Source organism: Coregonus clupeaformis, chromosome 17, assembly GCF_020615455.1.
Source record: "Coregonus clupeaformis isolate EN_2021a chromosome 17, ASM2061545v1, whole genome shotgun sequence".
Taxonomy (NCBI): Eukaryota; Metazoa; Chordata; class Actinopteri; order Salmoniformes; family Salmonidae; genus Coregonus; species Coregonus clupeaformis.
The window spans coordinates 14,226,869-14,243,666 of NC_059208.1; the positions used below are offsets into that span (position 1 = coordinate 14,226,869).

At 46.9% G+C, this 16,798-nt stretch overlaps 1 protein-coding gene across 1 annotated transcript in view; it reads left to right on the forward strand.

Moving 5' to 3' along the window:
* The first annotated feature begins 2,865 nt into the window (after window positions 1-2,865).
* LOC121585949 overlaps window positions 2,866-16,798 on the forward strand; it is a 28,256-nt gene continuing 14,323 nt past the window's right edge. The window contains exons 1-2 of the mRNA XM_041902306.2: window positions 2,866-3,621; window positions 4,190-4,357. Of these exons, the coding sequence (XP_041758240.2) occupies window positions 3,238-3,621; window positions 4,190-4,357 (552 nt within the window). The 5' untranslated portion in view covers window positions 2,866-3,237. The remainder of the gene's footprint in view (window positions 3,622-4,189; window positions 4,358-16,798) is intronic.

Here is a 16,798-nt window from a genome sequence, read left to right on the forward strand (position 1 = left end):
GCACAGCACAGGAACGAAGTGGAGTCCCAATTCAACGGCTCAGACACCAGACGTATGTGGCTTATAAAGAGAAACCAGCCACATCACAGACACCAACACAAGCTAGACACCTTCTTCGCCCGCTTTGAGGGTAACACAGTGCCACCGACGCGGCCCGCTCCCAAGGACTGTGGGCTCTCGTTCTCCGTGGCCAACGTGAGTAAGACATTTAAGCGTGTTAACATCCGACATGGGTCACTGCTGCTCATGAGGCATGTAACTATGGTAACCCTTTCAAGGCTGCCGGCCCAGACGGCATCCCAAGCCGTGTCCTCAGAGCATGCGCAGACCAGCTTGCTGGAGTGTTTACAGACATATCCAATCTCTCCCTATCCCAGTCTGTTGTCCCCACTTGCTTCAAGATGTCCACCATTGTTCCTGTACACAAGAAAGCAAAGGTTACTGAACTAAATGACTATTGCCCCATAGCACTCACTTATATCATCGTGAAGTGCTTTGAGAGGCTAGTTAAGGATCATATCACCTCCACCTTACCCAACACCCTAGACCCACTCCAATTTGCATACCGCCCTTACAGATCCACGGATGACGAAATCACCATCACACTGCACACTGCCCTATCCCATATGGACAAGAGGAATACCTATGTAAGAATGCTGTTCATCGACTACAGCTCATCATTGCCCCCAAGGTCTGAACCCCGCCCTGTGCAACTGGACCCTGGACTTCCTGACGGGCCGACCCCAGGTGGTGAAGGTAGGAAACAACACCTCCACTACGCTGATCCTCAACACAGGGGCCGCATAAGGGTGCTTGCTCAGCCCCTTCCTGTATTCCCTGTTCACCCATGACTGCGTGGCCACGCACGTCTCCAACTCAATCATCAAGTTTGCAGACGACACAACAGTGGTAGGTCTGATTACCAACAACGACGAGACCGCCTACAGGGAGGAGGTGAGGGCCCTGGCGGAGTGGTGCCACGAAAATAACCTCTCCCTCAACGTTAACAAACCGAAGGAGCTGATCGTGGACTTCAGGAGACAGCAGAGAGAGTACGCCCCCCCATCCACATCGACGGTGCCGCAGTGGGGAGGCTGAAGAAATTTGTCTTGGCCCCTAAAACCCTCACAAACTTCTACAGATGCACCATTGAGAGCATCCTGTCGGGCTGTATCACCGCCTGTTACGGCAATTGGACCTCAGCCACCCGAGCCATGGGCTGTTCACCCCACTACCATTTAGAAGCGGAGACAGTACAGGTGCATCAAAGCTGGGACCGAGAGACTGAAAAACAGCTTCTATCTCCAGGCCATCAGAATGTTAAATAGTCACCACTAGCCTCATCCACTCAGTAACCTGCCCTGAACTTAGCCACTGTTACTAGCCGGCTACCACCCAGTACTCTACCCAGCACTTTAGAGACTCAAATCAAATCAAATATTATTTGTCACATGCGCCAAATACAGCAGGTGTAGGCCTTACTGTGAAATGCTTACTTATGAGCCCTTAACCAACAATGCAGAGTTTTTAAAAGTAAGTAAGAAACATTTGCTAAATAAACTAAAGGAAAAATAGTAACTGCTGCTCTATTTACATAGTTATTGAACACTGGTCACTTTAATAATGTTTATATACTGTTTTACCCACTTCATATGTATATACTGTATTCTAGTCATGGCTCATCCTATATAACTTCTGCTGTACACACCTTTTCTATTCATATACTGTCCATAATGTCTATACACACCATCATATACAAATATATTTATATTCTGGACTCTGACATTGCTCCTTCTGATATTTCTTAATTACTTTATTTGGGGGATTTGGGTGTATTGTTTTGTATTGTTAGGTATTACATCACTGTTGTAGCTAAAAAAAACATAAGCATTTCGCAGCACCTGCGATAACATCTGCAAAATATGTGCACGTGACCAATAACATTTGATTTGATTAGTGCTGGATATGGACTTGTTTATCCCAAAGTTCTACTGGCCACTGCGACTGGGGCGGGAACACACGTCGATTTCCATCCCGCTATGGTGATTTGACGTCATATACTGTATTAAGACCAGCTGTGAGGGAGAAGTGCGCGGGGCTTTCGCCATTCCTCTGGTCAAGTTGTCAATGAAGGCATCAGAAAATAGAAAACTCTGACCAAGACGGTTATTTCCGTTGGATTTGTGGACCACTCTGATTTTCATTAAAAATTGACCTAGAAATACCTTTTGGATAGCTTATTCTGGTGTTTTGGTTTTGGAGGCCTTTAAGATATTAAACAGCTGGACATTGCATAACAGGTAAGTTGTTTTCAGATGTCCCAAATCTATTCAGAGATTTGAAGGCAATGAAGGGTATTGTGAAATATAGGAGCATAGCCTTTTCTTATATCAAAATAGGATGCAAACTAACTGCGAATACATAAACGTTGTTCCAGTGTTTGGCTTGGCTACTGTATATATGTGCGCATTGACGCGCTGTGCAACAGTTGGTTTTTGCTTGTGAACCCAATAAACAAACATTAGGCTATAACCAGCGCGCTAAACAGATGTATCGCTATGGTCACGGTCACAACCCTTTGGATAGCCTAGTCTACCACTTGATCCGCATTCCGCAGTCACAACTTCTTTAGAGGCCGCGACATAATGGTCCCGGTAGTAAACAGACGTGATTCATTAATAGTTCTTCACGCGGCTTCCGCGCGACCTGCTACCAGCTCCGTTACTTAGTAGCCTACGCTACCCAGTAGGGTTATTGAGAAAAAGGATATGCATGGTTACAGGGTGTAAAAATACTCCCCAGCTCTTACATCAGTGGGCTAGGTGTATAATTGGGTACTCTTCCTGTCCACGCAACAGCCTACTGGGTGACTTCACCCACACAGCGCACCGCACAGGGCAGTAGCCTAGGCGATGACCGTACCCAGCAATTCAGCAGCATTGCATTTTACTGTACTTTTCAATGTAGGAATAATGAATAGCCTACAGAAGTTTGGATAATAAATACAGAACTCTGACCGATTGTTGACCTTGGCATGGCGCGGTGACATGGAAGGGACAAAAGCGCACATCGCTGCAGGGGCTGGAACTGCTGCTGGTTCAGCCGTGAGAGAGACGGACACGACCGGGGGAATCGCCGGCTTCGGATAATTATGCTGCTGCTGCAACGACAACTGAAGGCACCCGTCAACCGAAGGCTGTCATCATTTTGTGTTTGTTTGTCACTGGACGTTGAGAAATGTGGAATGGCGCGTTCGGAAATGGGTCAGGTTTGCGTAGTGGAGGGGGGGGCGGTGGCGGGTACGTGCCAGCGCAGGGCTGGGAATTCGTTCCCTGCTCCCGGGTGGAAAGAGAACGAGAGAGGGGCAGGGGGAAGAGTCGCAGCCCGCTCAGGACCTTCTCCTCCCCGCCCACAGTCACTCAGTTCTACGAACAGTCTCATTCTGGAACTGTTGGAACATCACTGGAGCTTCCTCGGGGGCAAGTTCGGGCGCATGAGCCAGGGACTCATCACTCTCGCCTGAAAAAGAAATTTGAGGGCTTAAAGAAACGCCACGGACAGGACAAGGAAGAATGGATACAAGAGAAGGAGATACTTTTAAGACAAGTTGCTGAGATACAAGTAGGCCTAATTGAAATAAGTGCACACTTAAGCACAGGGAGATATTTTATTCTGTGTTTTAGATTATACATCTGGTTCACTACTAGTTGAACTACGTTTTGTTTTAGATACGATTTTCTGAATGTTTCTGAATGTATTTATTGTGGGTCACCAACTACAGCTAACTATGTGTTGTTGTATTGATTCTCAGGGTGGGGAGAACAGAAGGATGATTGTTGCTCTGTGTTGCTGTATTGATTCTCAGGGTGGGGAGAACAGAAGGATGATTGTTGCTCTGTGTTGCTGTATTGATTCTCAGGGTGGGGAGAACAGAAGGATGATTGTTGCTCTGTGTTGCTGTATTGATTCTCAGGGTGGGGAGAACAGAAGGATGATTGTTGCTCTGTGTTGCTGTATTGATTCTCAGGGTGGGGAGAACAGAAGGATGATTGTTGCTCTGTGTTGCTGTATTGATTCTCAGGGTGGGGAGAACAGAAGGATGATTGTTGCTCTGTGTTGCTGTATTGATTCTCAGGGTGGGGAGAACAGAAGGATTATTGTTGCTCTGTGTTGGTGTATTGATTCTCAGGGTGGGGAGAACAGAAGGATTTTGTTGGATCTGAAGACAGTAGTGGAGGAGGTGCAGCTAGAGGTGAAGAGAGAGGAGTCTAAGAGGAGTGAACTACAGCTGCAGTACACTAAGGACACATGTGCATGGGAACTGGAGAGAGCTGAGCTGAAATGCAGAATCGCACAGGTAGGAATACAACACTAAAATATACAATATTATACAACACTATACTATACAATATGATACAACACTATACTATACAAATGATACAACACTATACTATACAACACCACACTATACTAAACAATATGATACAACACTATACTATACAATATGATACAACACTATACTATACTATACTATACAATATGATACAACACTATACTATACAATATGATACAAAACTACACTATACTATAAAATATGATACAACACTACACTATACAATATGATACAACACTATACTATACAATATGATACAACACTGTACTATACAATATGATACAACACTATTCCAAACAATATGATACAACACTATACTATACAATAGGATACAACACTATACTATACTATACAATATGATACAACACTATACTACAATATACAATATGATACAACACTACACTATACAATATTATACAAAACTACACTATACTATACAATATGATACAAAACTACACTATACTATAAAATATGATACAACACTATACTATACAATATGATACAACACTGTACTATACAATATGATACAAAACTACACTATACTATACAATATGATACAACACTATACTATACTATATAATATGATACAACACTATACTATAAAATATTATACAACACTATACTATAGAATGTGATACAACACTATACTATACAATATGATACAACACTATACTATACAATATGATACACCACTATACTATACTATACAATATGATACAACACTATACTATACAATGTGATACAACACTACACTATACTATACAATATGATACAACACTATACTATACAATATGATACAACACTACACTATACTATACAATATTATACAACACTATACTATACTATACAATATGATACAACACAATAGAATGGAATAGAATGGATTGGAATGCCTACTTCATCAATTCAATCATATTGATTAGGTATTTGTATTTTCTCTTCGTGCATGGTCCTTTGAAAACATGGTATCACTATCCATTAGACAGTATTCCATTACTCAGTCTCAGGGGGATGGTATGAGACCCTGGCTGTTGCTAGTGCCACCCTTGTCGCTCTGTTTGCAGGGTGCTAAGTCTTCCTGGCTCACAGCCAAATCCTGGTCCTGATTAGACAGAAGCTTTGCACTGTGACAGAGAGAGGCTTTAGACTGTGTGCCTAATGGCACCCTATTCCCTACGTAGTGCACTGCTTTTCACCAGGGCCCATAGGGTTCTGGTCAAATGTAGTGCACTACATAGGGAATAGGGTGTTATGTGGGACTCTGATTTTAGTGTCTGCAGTCATACACACTTTTGGCTGTCAAAAGCTTTCCAATCCAAGATGGCGTAGCAGTGCGGTCGTGAACTATGTGTGTGTCCGTGTAAATAGCCAGTTTTTTGTATTTTTTTGTATTTTTCGTACATATTTCCCTATCACACTTATCATCCTTCTACTAAATATACTTTCCTGCAACCCGCCTCACTCAATGTGGAACGGATTTTATTATTGACTTACCTTTTATCTAGAATCTCCAGTTGAAACTAGCTAGCCAGCTAACTAGCTACTTGCTATTAGCCACCGTTAGCGGTTTTCATCCAGAACATCGGATTTTCTGCCGGAATAACTGAATCACTGGACATTAACACCGGATCGCAACTAGCTAGCCGCAACCGAATGGATGTTGCTGTTGGCTAATCACCACTGCCCCCGAAGCAAGCACCAGTTAGCCTTGAGCTAGCCTTGAGCCAGGCCCATATCCCGGCTATCTACCTCTCTGTCTACCGGACGGGAGTAGCCAGCTAACAGCTACTTGCTATTAGCCACCGTTAGCGGTTTTTCACCATTGTCCGTGGCCTGCACTACCTACCAGCCAGCGCTAGCCTGGACTATTATCGGCCAGTCTGCACTGTCTGCACAGCGCGTTATCGACCCAGAACATATCGATTTTTCTGCCGGAATCACTGAATCACTAGACCTTTAACTCCGGATCATCGCAACTAGCTAGCTGCAACCAAATGGATGTTGTTGTTGGCTAATCAGCCTTGAGCTAGCCTCGAGTCAGGCCCATCTCCCGGCTATCTACCTCTCTGTCAACCGGACTGGACCTCCTAGAGTCGACACGGAGCCCCGCCGATCCATCACGACTGGTCTGCCGACGTAATCGTCTGTGGTTTCAACAGGCTTCCCGTTGCGACGACCACGAAGATCCATCTGCTAGCCCCGGCCCCCTAGCACACGCAAACAACAGCCGTGCTTCCTGCTAGCCAGTGCTGTAGCACCAATTCGAACTGCTCTCGGACTCACATATTGCTGTTCACTGGACCTTATGATCACTCAGCTGCGCAGCTGATGCCTGCTGGACTGTTCCTTTACACGGTACCCTGTCCTGTTTATCTGTTTAGCCTCAGCCCAAACCTTCATCGCCATTACCAGTTGTTGTCTTAGCTCTCTCGAATAACACCTGTGATTGCTTTATGCCTCTCTCCCATGTCAATATGCCTTGCCTATTGCTGTTCCAGTTAGTTCTTATTATACAATTTCACTGTAAAGTACCAAGTCCCTCTCAAACTGCCTCAAATAGCTCCTTTGTTCCACCCCCCATACATGCGGAGACCGGCTCAATCGGTGCCTCCAGTGATGCTATCTCTTTCATTGTTACCCAACACTTAGGTTTACCTCCACTGTACTCATATCCTTCCATATCCTTGTCTGTACATAATGCCCTGAATCTATTCTACAACGCCCGGAAATCTGCCCCCTTTACTCTCTGTACCCAACGCACTAGAAGACCAGTTCTTAAAGCCTTTAGCCGTATCCTTATTCTAGTCCTCCTCTGTTCCTCTGGTGATGTAGAGGTTAACCCAGGCCCTGCAGCCCCCAGTATCACTCCTACTCCCCAAGAGCTATCATTTGTTGACTTCTGTAACTGTAAAAGCATTGGCTTTTTGCATGTTAACATCAGAAACCTCCTCCCTAAGTTTGAGTTATTCACTGCGTTAGCACACTCTCATCCTGACTAATTCACCCTCTAAATACACCTCCGCTGTCTTCAACCAGGATCTCAGCGATCACTGCCTTATTGCCTGCGCCGGTAACGGGTCCGCGGTCAAACGACCACCCCTCATCACTGTCAAACACTACCTAAAACACTTTAGCAAGCAGGCCTTCCTAATTGACCTGGCCCAGGTATCCTGGATGGATATTGATCTCATTCCGTCAGTAGAGGATGCCTGGATGTTCTTTAAAAGTGCTTTCCTCTCAATCTTAAATAAGCATGCCCCATTCAAAAAATGCAGAACTAAGAACAGATATAGCCCCTGGTTCTCCTCAGACTTGACTGCCCTTGACCAGCACAAAAACATCCTGTGGCGTACTGCATTAGCATCGAATAGCCTCCGCAATATGCAACTTTTCAGGGAAGTTAGGAACCAATATACACAAGCGGTTAGGAAAGCAAAGGCTAGCTTTTTCAAACAGAAATTTGCATCCTGCAGCACTAACTCCAAAAAGTTTTGGGACACTGTAAAGTCCATGGAGAATAAGAGCACCTCCTCCCAGCTGCCCACTGCACTGAGGCTAGGAAACACTATCACCACCGATAAATCTACAATAATCGAGAATTTCAACAAGCATTTTGCTACGGCTGGCCATGCTTTCCACCTGGCTACCACTACCCCGGTCACCAGCTCTGCACCCTCCGCTGCAATTTGCCCATGCCCCCCCCGCTTCTCCTTCACACAAATTCAGACAGCTGATGTTCTGAAAGAGCTGCAAAATCTGAACTCCTACAAATCATCTGGGCTAGACAATCTGGACCCTTTCTTTCTAGAATAAGCCGCCGAAATTGTTGCAACCCCTATTACTAGCCTGTTCAACCTCTCTTTCGTAACGTCTGAGATCCCCAGAGATTGGAAAGCTGCCGCGGTCATCCCCCTCTTCAAAGGGAGTGACACTCTAGATCCAAACTGTTACAGACCTATATCCATCCTGCCCTGCCTTTCGAAAGTTTTTGAAAGCCAAGTTAACAAACCGATCACCGACCATTTCGAATCACACTGTACCTTCTCCGCTATGCAATCCGGTTTCCGAGCTGGTCATGGGTGCACCTCAGTCACGCTCAAGGTCCTAAACGATATTATAACCACGATCAATAATAGACAGTACTGTGCAGCCGTCTTCATCGACCTGGCCAAGGCTTTCGACTCTGTCAACCACCGCATTCTTATTGGCAGACTAAATAGCCTTGGTTTCTCAAATGACTGTCTCGCCTGGTTCACCAACTACTTCTCAGATAGAGTTCAATGTGTCAAATCGGAGGGCCTGTTGTCTGGACCTATGGCAGTCTCTATGGGGTGCCACAGGGTTAAATTATTGGGCCGACTCTTTTCTCTGTGTATATCAGTGATGTCGCTCTTGCTGCTGGTGATTCTCAGATCCACCTCTACGCAGACGACACCATTTTGTATACATCTGGCCCTTCATTGGACACTGTGTTAACAAACCTCAAAACAAGCTTCAATGCCATACAACACTCCTTCCGTAGCCTCCAACTGCTCTTAAACACAAGTAAAACTAAATGCATGCTCTTCAATCGAACGCTGCTGGCACCCGCCCACCCGACTAGAATCACTACTCTCGATGGGTCTGACCTAGAGTATGTGGACAACTACAAATATCTAGGTGTCTGGTTAGACTGTAAACTCTCCTTCCAGACTCACATTAAGCATCTCCAATCCAAAGTTAAATCCAGAATCAGCTTCCTATTTCGCAACGAAGCCTCCTTCACTCATGCTGCCAAACATGCCCTCGTAAAACTGACTATGCTACCGATCCTTGACTTCGGCGATGTCATTTACAAAATAGCCTCCAACACTCTACTCAGCAAATTAGATGTAGTCTATCACAGTGCCATCCGTTTTGTCACCAAAGCCCCATATACTACCCACCACTGTGACCTGTACGCTCTTGTTGGCTGGTCCTCACTACATATTCGTCGCCAAACCCACTGGCTCCAGGCCATCTATAAATCACTGCTAGGCAAATCCCCACCTTATCTTAGCTCATTGGTCACCATAGCAACACCCACCCGTAGTATGCGCCCCAGCAGGTATATGTCACTGGTCATCCCCAAAGCCAACACCTCCTTTGGCTGCCATTCCTTCCAGTTCTCTGCTGCCAATGACTGGAACGAACTGCAAAAATCTCTGAAGCTGGAGACTCTTATCTCCCTCACTAACTTTAAGCATAAGTTATCAGAGTACCTTACAGATCACTGCACCTGTACACAGCCCATCTGAAATTAGCCCACCCAACTACCTCATCCCCATATTGTTATTTATTTTGCTCATTTGCACCCCAGTATCTCTATTTGCACATAATCTCTTGCACATCTATTATTCCAGTGTTAATACTAATTGTAATTATTTTGCACTATGGCCTATTTATTGCCTTACCTCCATAACTTGCTACATTTGCACACACTGTATATATATTTTCTATTTTCTGTTGTATTTTTGACTTTATGTTTTGTTTTACCCCATATGTAACTCTGTGTTGTTGTTTTTATCGCACTGCTTTGCTTTATCTTGGCCAGGTCGCAGTTGTAAATGAGAACTTGTTCTCAACTGGCTTACCTGGTTAAATAAAGGTTAAATAAAAAAAAAAGGGGAGTGTTTCAGAGCACCTGAGAACAACAGGTGAAGGCCTGAAGACCTCTTGAAAGGAAAAATACCTTTTAATACAGGTGCAGGCTGAGCATTGCATAGCGACATAGCAGCACCATGTTTTATAATAAGGCATTTCAAAGTATGTGCACACACACACACACACACACACACACACACACACACACACACACACACACACACTGACACACACACTACAGCTGCACATCTCCCTCTATATCTCTCTGTGTCAGTACTGTAGGACACAGTCATCCATCTCCCTCTATATCTCTCTGTGTCAGTACTGTAGGACACAGTCAGCCATCTCCCTCTATATCTCTCTGTGTCAGTACTGTAGGACACAGTCATCCATCTCCCTCTATATCTCTCTATGTCAGTACTGTAGGACACAGTCAGCCATCTCCCTCTATATATCTCTGTGTCAGTACTGTAGGACACAGTCATCCATCTCCTTCTATATCTCTCTGTGTCAGTACTGTAGGACACAGTCATCCATCTCCCTCTATATATCTCTGTGTCAGTACTGTAGGACACAGTCATCCATCTCCCTCTATATATCTCTGTGTCAGTACTGTAGGACACAGTCATCCATCTCCCTCTATATCTATCTGTGTCAGTACTGTAGGACACAGTCAGCCATCTCCCTCTATATCTCTCTGTGTCAGTACTGTAGGACACAGTCATCCATCTCCCTCTATATCTCTCTGTGTCAGTACTGTAGGACACAGTCATCCATCTCTCTCTATATCTCTCTGTGTCAGTACTGTAGGACACAGTCATCCATCTCCCTCTATATCTATCTGTGTCAGTACTGTAGGACACAGTCAGCCATCTCCCTCTATATCTCTCTGTGTCAGTACTGTAGGACACAGTCATCCATCTCCCTCTATATCTATCTGTGTCAGTACTGTAGGACACAGTCAGCCATCTCCCTCTATATATCTCTGTGTCAGTACTGTAGGACACAGTCATCCGTCTCCCTCTATATATCTCTGTGTCAGTACTGTAGGACACAGTCATCCATCTCCCTCTATATCTCTCTGTGTCAGTACTGTAGGACACAGTCAGCCATCTCCCTCTATACCTCTCTGTGTCAGTACTGTAGGACACAGTCAGCCATCTCCCTCTATATATCTCTGTGTCAGTACTGTAGGACACAGTCAGCCATCTCCCTCTAACTCTCTGTGTCAGTGCTGTAGGACACAGTCAGCCATCTCCCTCTATATCTCTCTGTGTCAGTACTGTAGGACACAGTCATCCATCTCCCTCTATATCTCTCCCTGTCAGAACTGTAGGACACAGTCAGCCATCTTTCAGAGGCCTGTAATGTGGCTAGAAGAGTCATGCTGGCATCACACGGTGGCAGTGAGACTCAGTGGATACACAGACTGTGATCTGTAAATGGGATCTGTGAACGTGTGACCAATCAATTGGATGAGGGGATTTAGGTCTGAAGAGTGACAGACAGACAGACGGACAGACAGAGTGTGGAAAACCCCAGTCTGGGAAAGTACACAGTTTTTCTCTAAGCTTTCATGTAAACAGGGGATAGATATGGACTCATACTAAACAGACCTTTCATTTAACAAAGTAACACAACATCTCCTTAGATAGGTCTGGAAATAAAGCATGACTGAAGCATATAAACTGAATGTGTGTGTACACGCAGCGTGTGTGCGCGCGCATGCGTGTGCGTGCGTGTGTGTGTGCGTGCCAGCGTGTGATAGTGATCGTGTGTGTGTGTGAAGCATGTACTGTATGCCCCTGTGCTGTATTACCTACTCACCTACTAACTCATTCTGTCAGGATTCCATGTTGGTCTAGCACTAAGAATATAAACATTACAGTACACTCTGTTGACTAACTATTTATGAAAAGGAACTCTGTCCAAAGGTAGAAGTGTTCCAGCTTCTAGAATTCACTTGTTGTTCCCCAGAGTTCTGATGGTTCTGTGTGAGTCCACATAACAGTGTTCTATATTGATGATTGCCATACCACATCAGGAATGTTGGTTTGGCATACCCTGGTGATATGCAGGGAGGGGTTAGCTCCATTGTAAAAGCTGTTTTCTCCTCTCAGCCACATCCTGCTGCCACAGTTGAGTTTATACACAGTTATACACAGTCTGTGGTTGCGTCCCAAATGTCACCCTATTCCCTATGGGCTCTGGTCAAAAGTAGTGCACTACGTAGGGAATATGGTGCCATGCAACCTGTGTCTTCGGGCTACCAGGGTTTACCACCAAGCATCCTGGGGCCAAGCCGGATATTTGCAGGCATATTTCAGATATATTCCTGGCATATTTCAAGCATATCTGCAGGCATATTTCTCCACATACTGTAGGTTTTTCTCAAGCAGAGACATCTCACTCGACCTTCCAGCCCCACCCCTCCCTGTGGAATGTATGTGACATTGTAAAGCTGTACAGCATTGGCTGGTTGGTTGAGTCACCTATTAATAGAGGGAGGCCACGGTGACACTGTCACCTTTACACACACACACACACATACACAGCCACATACACACACACACAGACAGACACACTGTCCAGTCCTACAGTAGCAGGAGATGGCTGCTACGGTGTGTTTATTGTATGTCTGCCAGCCTGCCTCCGTATTTTACTGTCTGTCTGCCAGCCTGCCTCCGTATTTTACTGTCTGTCTGCCAGCCTGCCTCCGTATTTTACTGTCTGTCTGCCAGCCTGCCTCTGTGTTTTACTGTCTGTCTGTCAGCCTGCCTCTGTGTTTTACTGTCTGTCTGCCAGACTGCCTCTGTGTTTTACTGTCTGTCTGCCAGACTGCCTCTGTGTTTTACTGTCTGTCTGCCAGACTGCCTCTGTGTTTTACTGTCTGTCTGCCAGCCTGCCTCTGTGTTTTACTGTCTGTCTGCCAGCCTGCCTCTGTGTTTTACTGTCTGTCTGCCAGACTGCCTCTGTGTTTTACTGTCTGTCTGCCAGCCTGCCTCTGTGTTTTACTGTCTGTCTGCCAGCCTGCCTCTGTGTTTTACTGTCTGTCTGCCAGACTGCCTCTGTGTTTTACTGTCTGTCTGCCAGACTGCCTCTGTGTTTTACTGTCTGTCTGCCAGCCTGCCTCTGTGTTTTACTGTCTGTCTGCCAGCCTGCCTCTGTGTTTTACTGTCTGTCTGCCAGACTGCCTCTGTGTTTTACTGTCTGTCTGCCAGACTGCCTCTGTGTTTTACTGTCTGTCTGCCAGCCTGCCTCTGTGTTTTACTGTCTGTCTGCCAGACTGCCTCTGTGTTTTACTGTCTGTCTGCTAGCCTGCGTCTGTGGAGAACTGTCTGTCTGCCAGCCTGCCTCTGTGTTTTACTGTCTGTCTGCCAGACTGCCTCTGTGTTTTACTGTCTGTCTGCCAGCCTGCCTCTGTGTTTTACTGTCTGTCTGCCAGCCTGCCTCTGTGTTTTACTGTCTGTCTGCCAGACTGCCTCTGTGTTTTACTGTCTGTCTGCCAGCCTGCCTCTGTGTTTTACTGTCTGTCTGCCAGACTGCCTCTGTGTTTTACTGTCTGTCTGCCAGCCTGCCTCTGTGTTTTACTGTCTGTCTGCCAGACTGTCTCTGTGTTTTACTGTCTGTCTGCCAGACTGCCTCTGTGTTTTACTGTCTGTCTGCCAGCCTGCCTCTGTGTTTTACTGTCTGTCTGCCAGCCTGCATCTGTGGAGAAATGTCTGTCTGCCAGCCTGCCTCTGTGTTTTACTGTCTGTCTGCCAGCCTGCCTCTGTGTTTTACTGTCTGTCTGCCAGACTGCCTCTGTGTTTTACTGTCTGTCTGCCAGCCTGCCTCTGTGTTTTACTGTCTGTCTGCCAGCCTGCCTCTGTGTTTTACTGTCTGTCTGCCAGCCTGCCTCTGTGTTTTACTGTCTGTCTGCCAGCCTGCCTCTGTGTTTTACTGTCTGTCTGCCAGCCTGCCTCTGTGTTTTACTGTCTGTCTGCCAGCCTGCCTCTGTGTTTTACTGTCTGTCTGCCAGCCTGCCTCTGTGGAGAACTGTAAGACTCTAGTCAACTTTTGTTGATACAGGTCCTCCTGGAATATACATACGTCACTGCCAAGAAGAGCATCAGCCTCCATCTCAATCTGTTTCAGTGCTTTCTTTACCCTCCTTGTTATAGAAGTAGCATTCTCTCAGTGTATTTATGTTCATGTTTGGTTAGGAATAGACTGTGGACAGCTCCAGTCATCCTGCCACTGCAATTACACAGGGCGTTCAAATGGCACACTATTCTCTATATAGTGCACTATTGCCCCTGGTCAAAAGTAATGCACCATACCGGGAATAGGGTGCCATTTGGGACACAGACAGAGGGACTAGAGAGACAGGAAGATACTCCATAACTTCATGGCCCTTAGCCACGGGACCAACAGCGCTCCATAACTTCATGGCCCTTAGCCACGGGACCAGCAGTGCTCCATAACTTCATGGCCCTTAGCCACGGGACCAGCAGTACTCCATAACTTGATGGCCCTTAGCCACGTGACCAGCAGTGCTCCATAACTTCATGGCCCTTAGCCACGGGCCCTGGTCAAACGTAGTTGACTATATAGGGAATAGGATGCTATTTGGGATGCAGTCTATGTCTACTTACTACACAGAGAGGCGTTGTCCTGGTCTCATTCCAGCTCCTCAGCCAGCATAGTTTCTCTAAGGGGTATATTGACCACACAGAGAAAGGACTGATTCCCTTAACGCTGTCCCTCTTAACCCAAACCACTCATAGTCAACAGAACAGAGAGAGGACTGATTTCCTTCTCTCCTCTCCTCTCCTCTCTCTGGTCCTTCTCTCCTCTCCTCCCTCTGGTGTTTCTCTCCTCTCCTCCCTCTGGTGTTTCTCTCCTCTCTCTGGTCCTTCTCTCCTCTCCTCTCTCTGGTCCTTCTCTCCTCTCATCTCTCTGGTTCTTTTCTCCTCTCTCTGGTCTTTCTCTCCTCTCCTCTCTCTGGTCCTTCTCTCCTCTCATCTCTCTGGTCCTCCTCTCCTCTCCTCCCTCTGGTCCTCTCTCTCTCCTCCCTCTGGTCTTTCTCTCCTCTCCTCCCTCTGGTCCTTCTCTCCTCTCTCTGGTCCTTCTCTCCTCTCATCTCTCTGGTCCTTCTCTCCTCTCTCTGGTCCTTCTCTCCTCTCCTCTCTCTGGTCCTCCTCTCCTCTCCTCTCATCTATCTGGTCCGTCTCTCATCTCTCTGGTCTTTCTCTCCTCTCATCTCTCTTGTCCTTCTCTCCTCTCCTCTCCTCTCTCTGGTCCTTCTCTCCTCTCCTCTCCTCTCTCTGGTCCTTCTCTCCTCTCCTCCCTCTGGTCATTCTCTCCTCTCCTCCCTCTGGTCCTTCTCTCCTCTCCTCTCCTCTCTCTGGTCCTTCTCTCCTCTCCTCCCTCTGGTCCTTCTCTCCTCTCCTCTCTCTGGTCCTTCTCTCCTCTCCTCTCATCTCTATGGTCCTTCTCTCCTCTTCTCCCTCTGGTCCTTCTCTCCTCTCATCTCTCTGGTCCTCATCTCCTCTCCTCTCTCTGGTCCTTCTCTCCTCTCCTCCCTCTGGTCCTTCTCTCCTCTCATCTCTCTGGTCCTTCTCTCCTCTCATCTCTCTTGTCCTTCTCTCCTCTCCTCTCCTCTCTCTGGTCCTTCTCTCCTCTCCTCTCCTCTCTCTGGTCCTTCTCTCCTCTCCTCCATCTGGTCCTTCTCTCCTCTCCTCTCCTCTCTCTGGTCCTTCTCTCCTCTCCTCCCTCTGGTCCTTCTCTCCTCTCCTCCCTCTGGTCCTTCTCTCCTCTCCTCCCTCTGGTCCTTCTCTACTCTCATCTCACTGGTCCTCCTCTCCTCTCCTCTCTCTGGTCCTTCTCTCCTCTCCTCCCTCTGGTCCTTCTCTCCTCTCATCTCTCTGGTCCTTCTCTCCTCTCATCTCTCTGGTCCTTCTCTCCTCTCCTCTCCTCTCTCTGGTCCTTCTCTCCTCTCCTCCCTCTGGTCCTTCTCTCCTCTCCTCCCTCTGGGCTTTCTCTCCTCTCCTCCCTCTGGTCCTTCTCTCCTCTCATCTCTCTGGTCCTTCTCTCTTCTCCACCCTCTCCTCTCCTCTCCTCTCCTCTCCTCTCCTCTCCTCTCCTCTCCTCTCCTCTCCTCTCCTCTCCTCTCCTCTCCTCTCCTCTCCTCTCCTCTCCTCTCCTCTCCTCCTCCTCTCCTCATCTCTCTGGTCCTTCTCTCCTCTCTCTGGTCTTTCTCTCCTGTCCTCTCTTTGGTCCTTCTCTCCTCTCCTCTCGCTGGTCCTCCTCTCCTCTCCTCCCTCTGGTCCTTCTCTCCTCTCTCTGGTCTTTCTCTCCTCTCCTCCCTCTGGTCATTCTCTCCTCTCTCTGGTCCTTCTCTCCTCTCATCTCATCTATCTGGTCCTTCTCTCATCTCTCTGGTCTTTCTCTCCTCTCATCTCTCTTGTCCTTCTCTCCTCTCCTCTCCTCTCTCTGGTCCTTCTCTCCTCTCCTCTCCTCTCTCTGGTCCTTCTCTCCTCTCCTCCCTCTGGTCCTTCTCTCCTCTCTCTGGTCCTTCTCTCCTCTCCTCTCTCTGGTCCTCCTCTCCTCTCCTCTCATCTATCTGGTCCTTCTCTCATCTCTCTGGTCTTTCTCTCCTCTCATCTCTCTTGTCCTTCTCTCCTCTCCTCTCCTCTCTCTGGTGCTTCTCTCCTCTCCTCTCCTCTCTCTGGTCCTTCTCTCCTCTCCTCCCTCTGGTCCTTCTCTCCTCTCCTCCCTCTGGTCCTTCTCTCCTCTCCT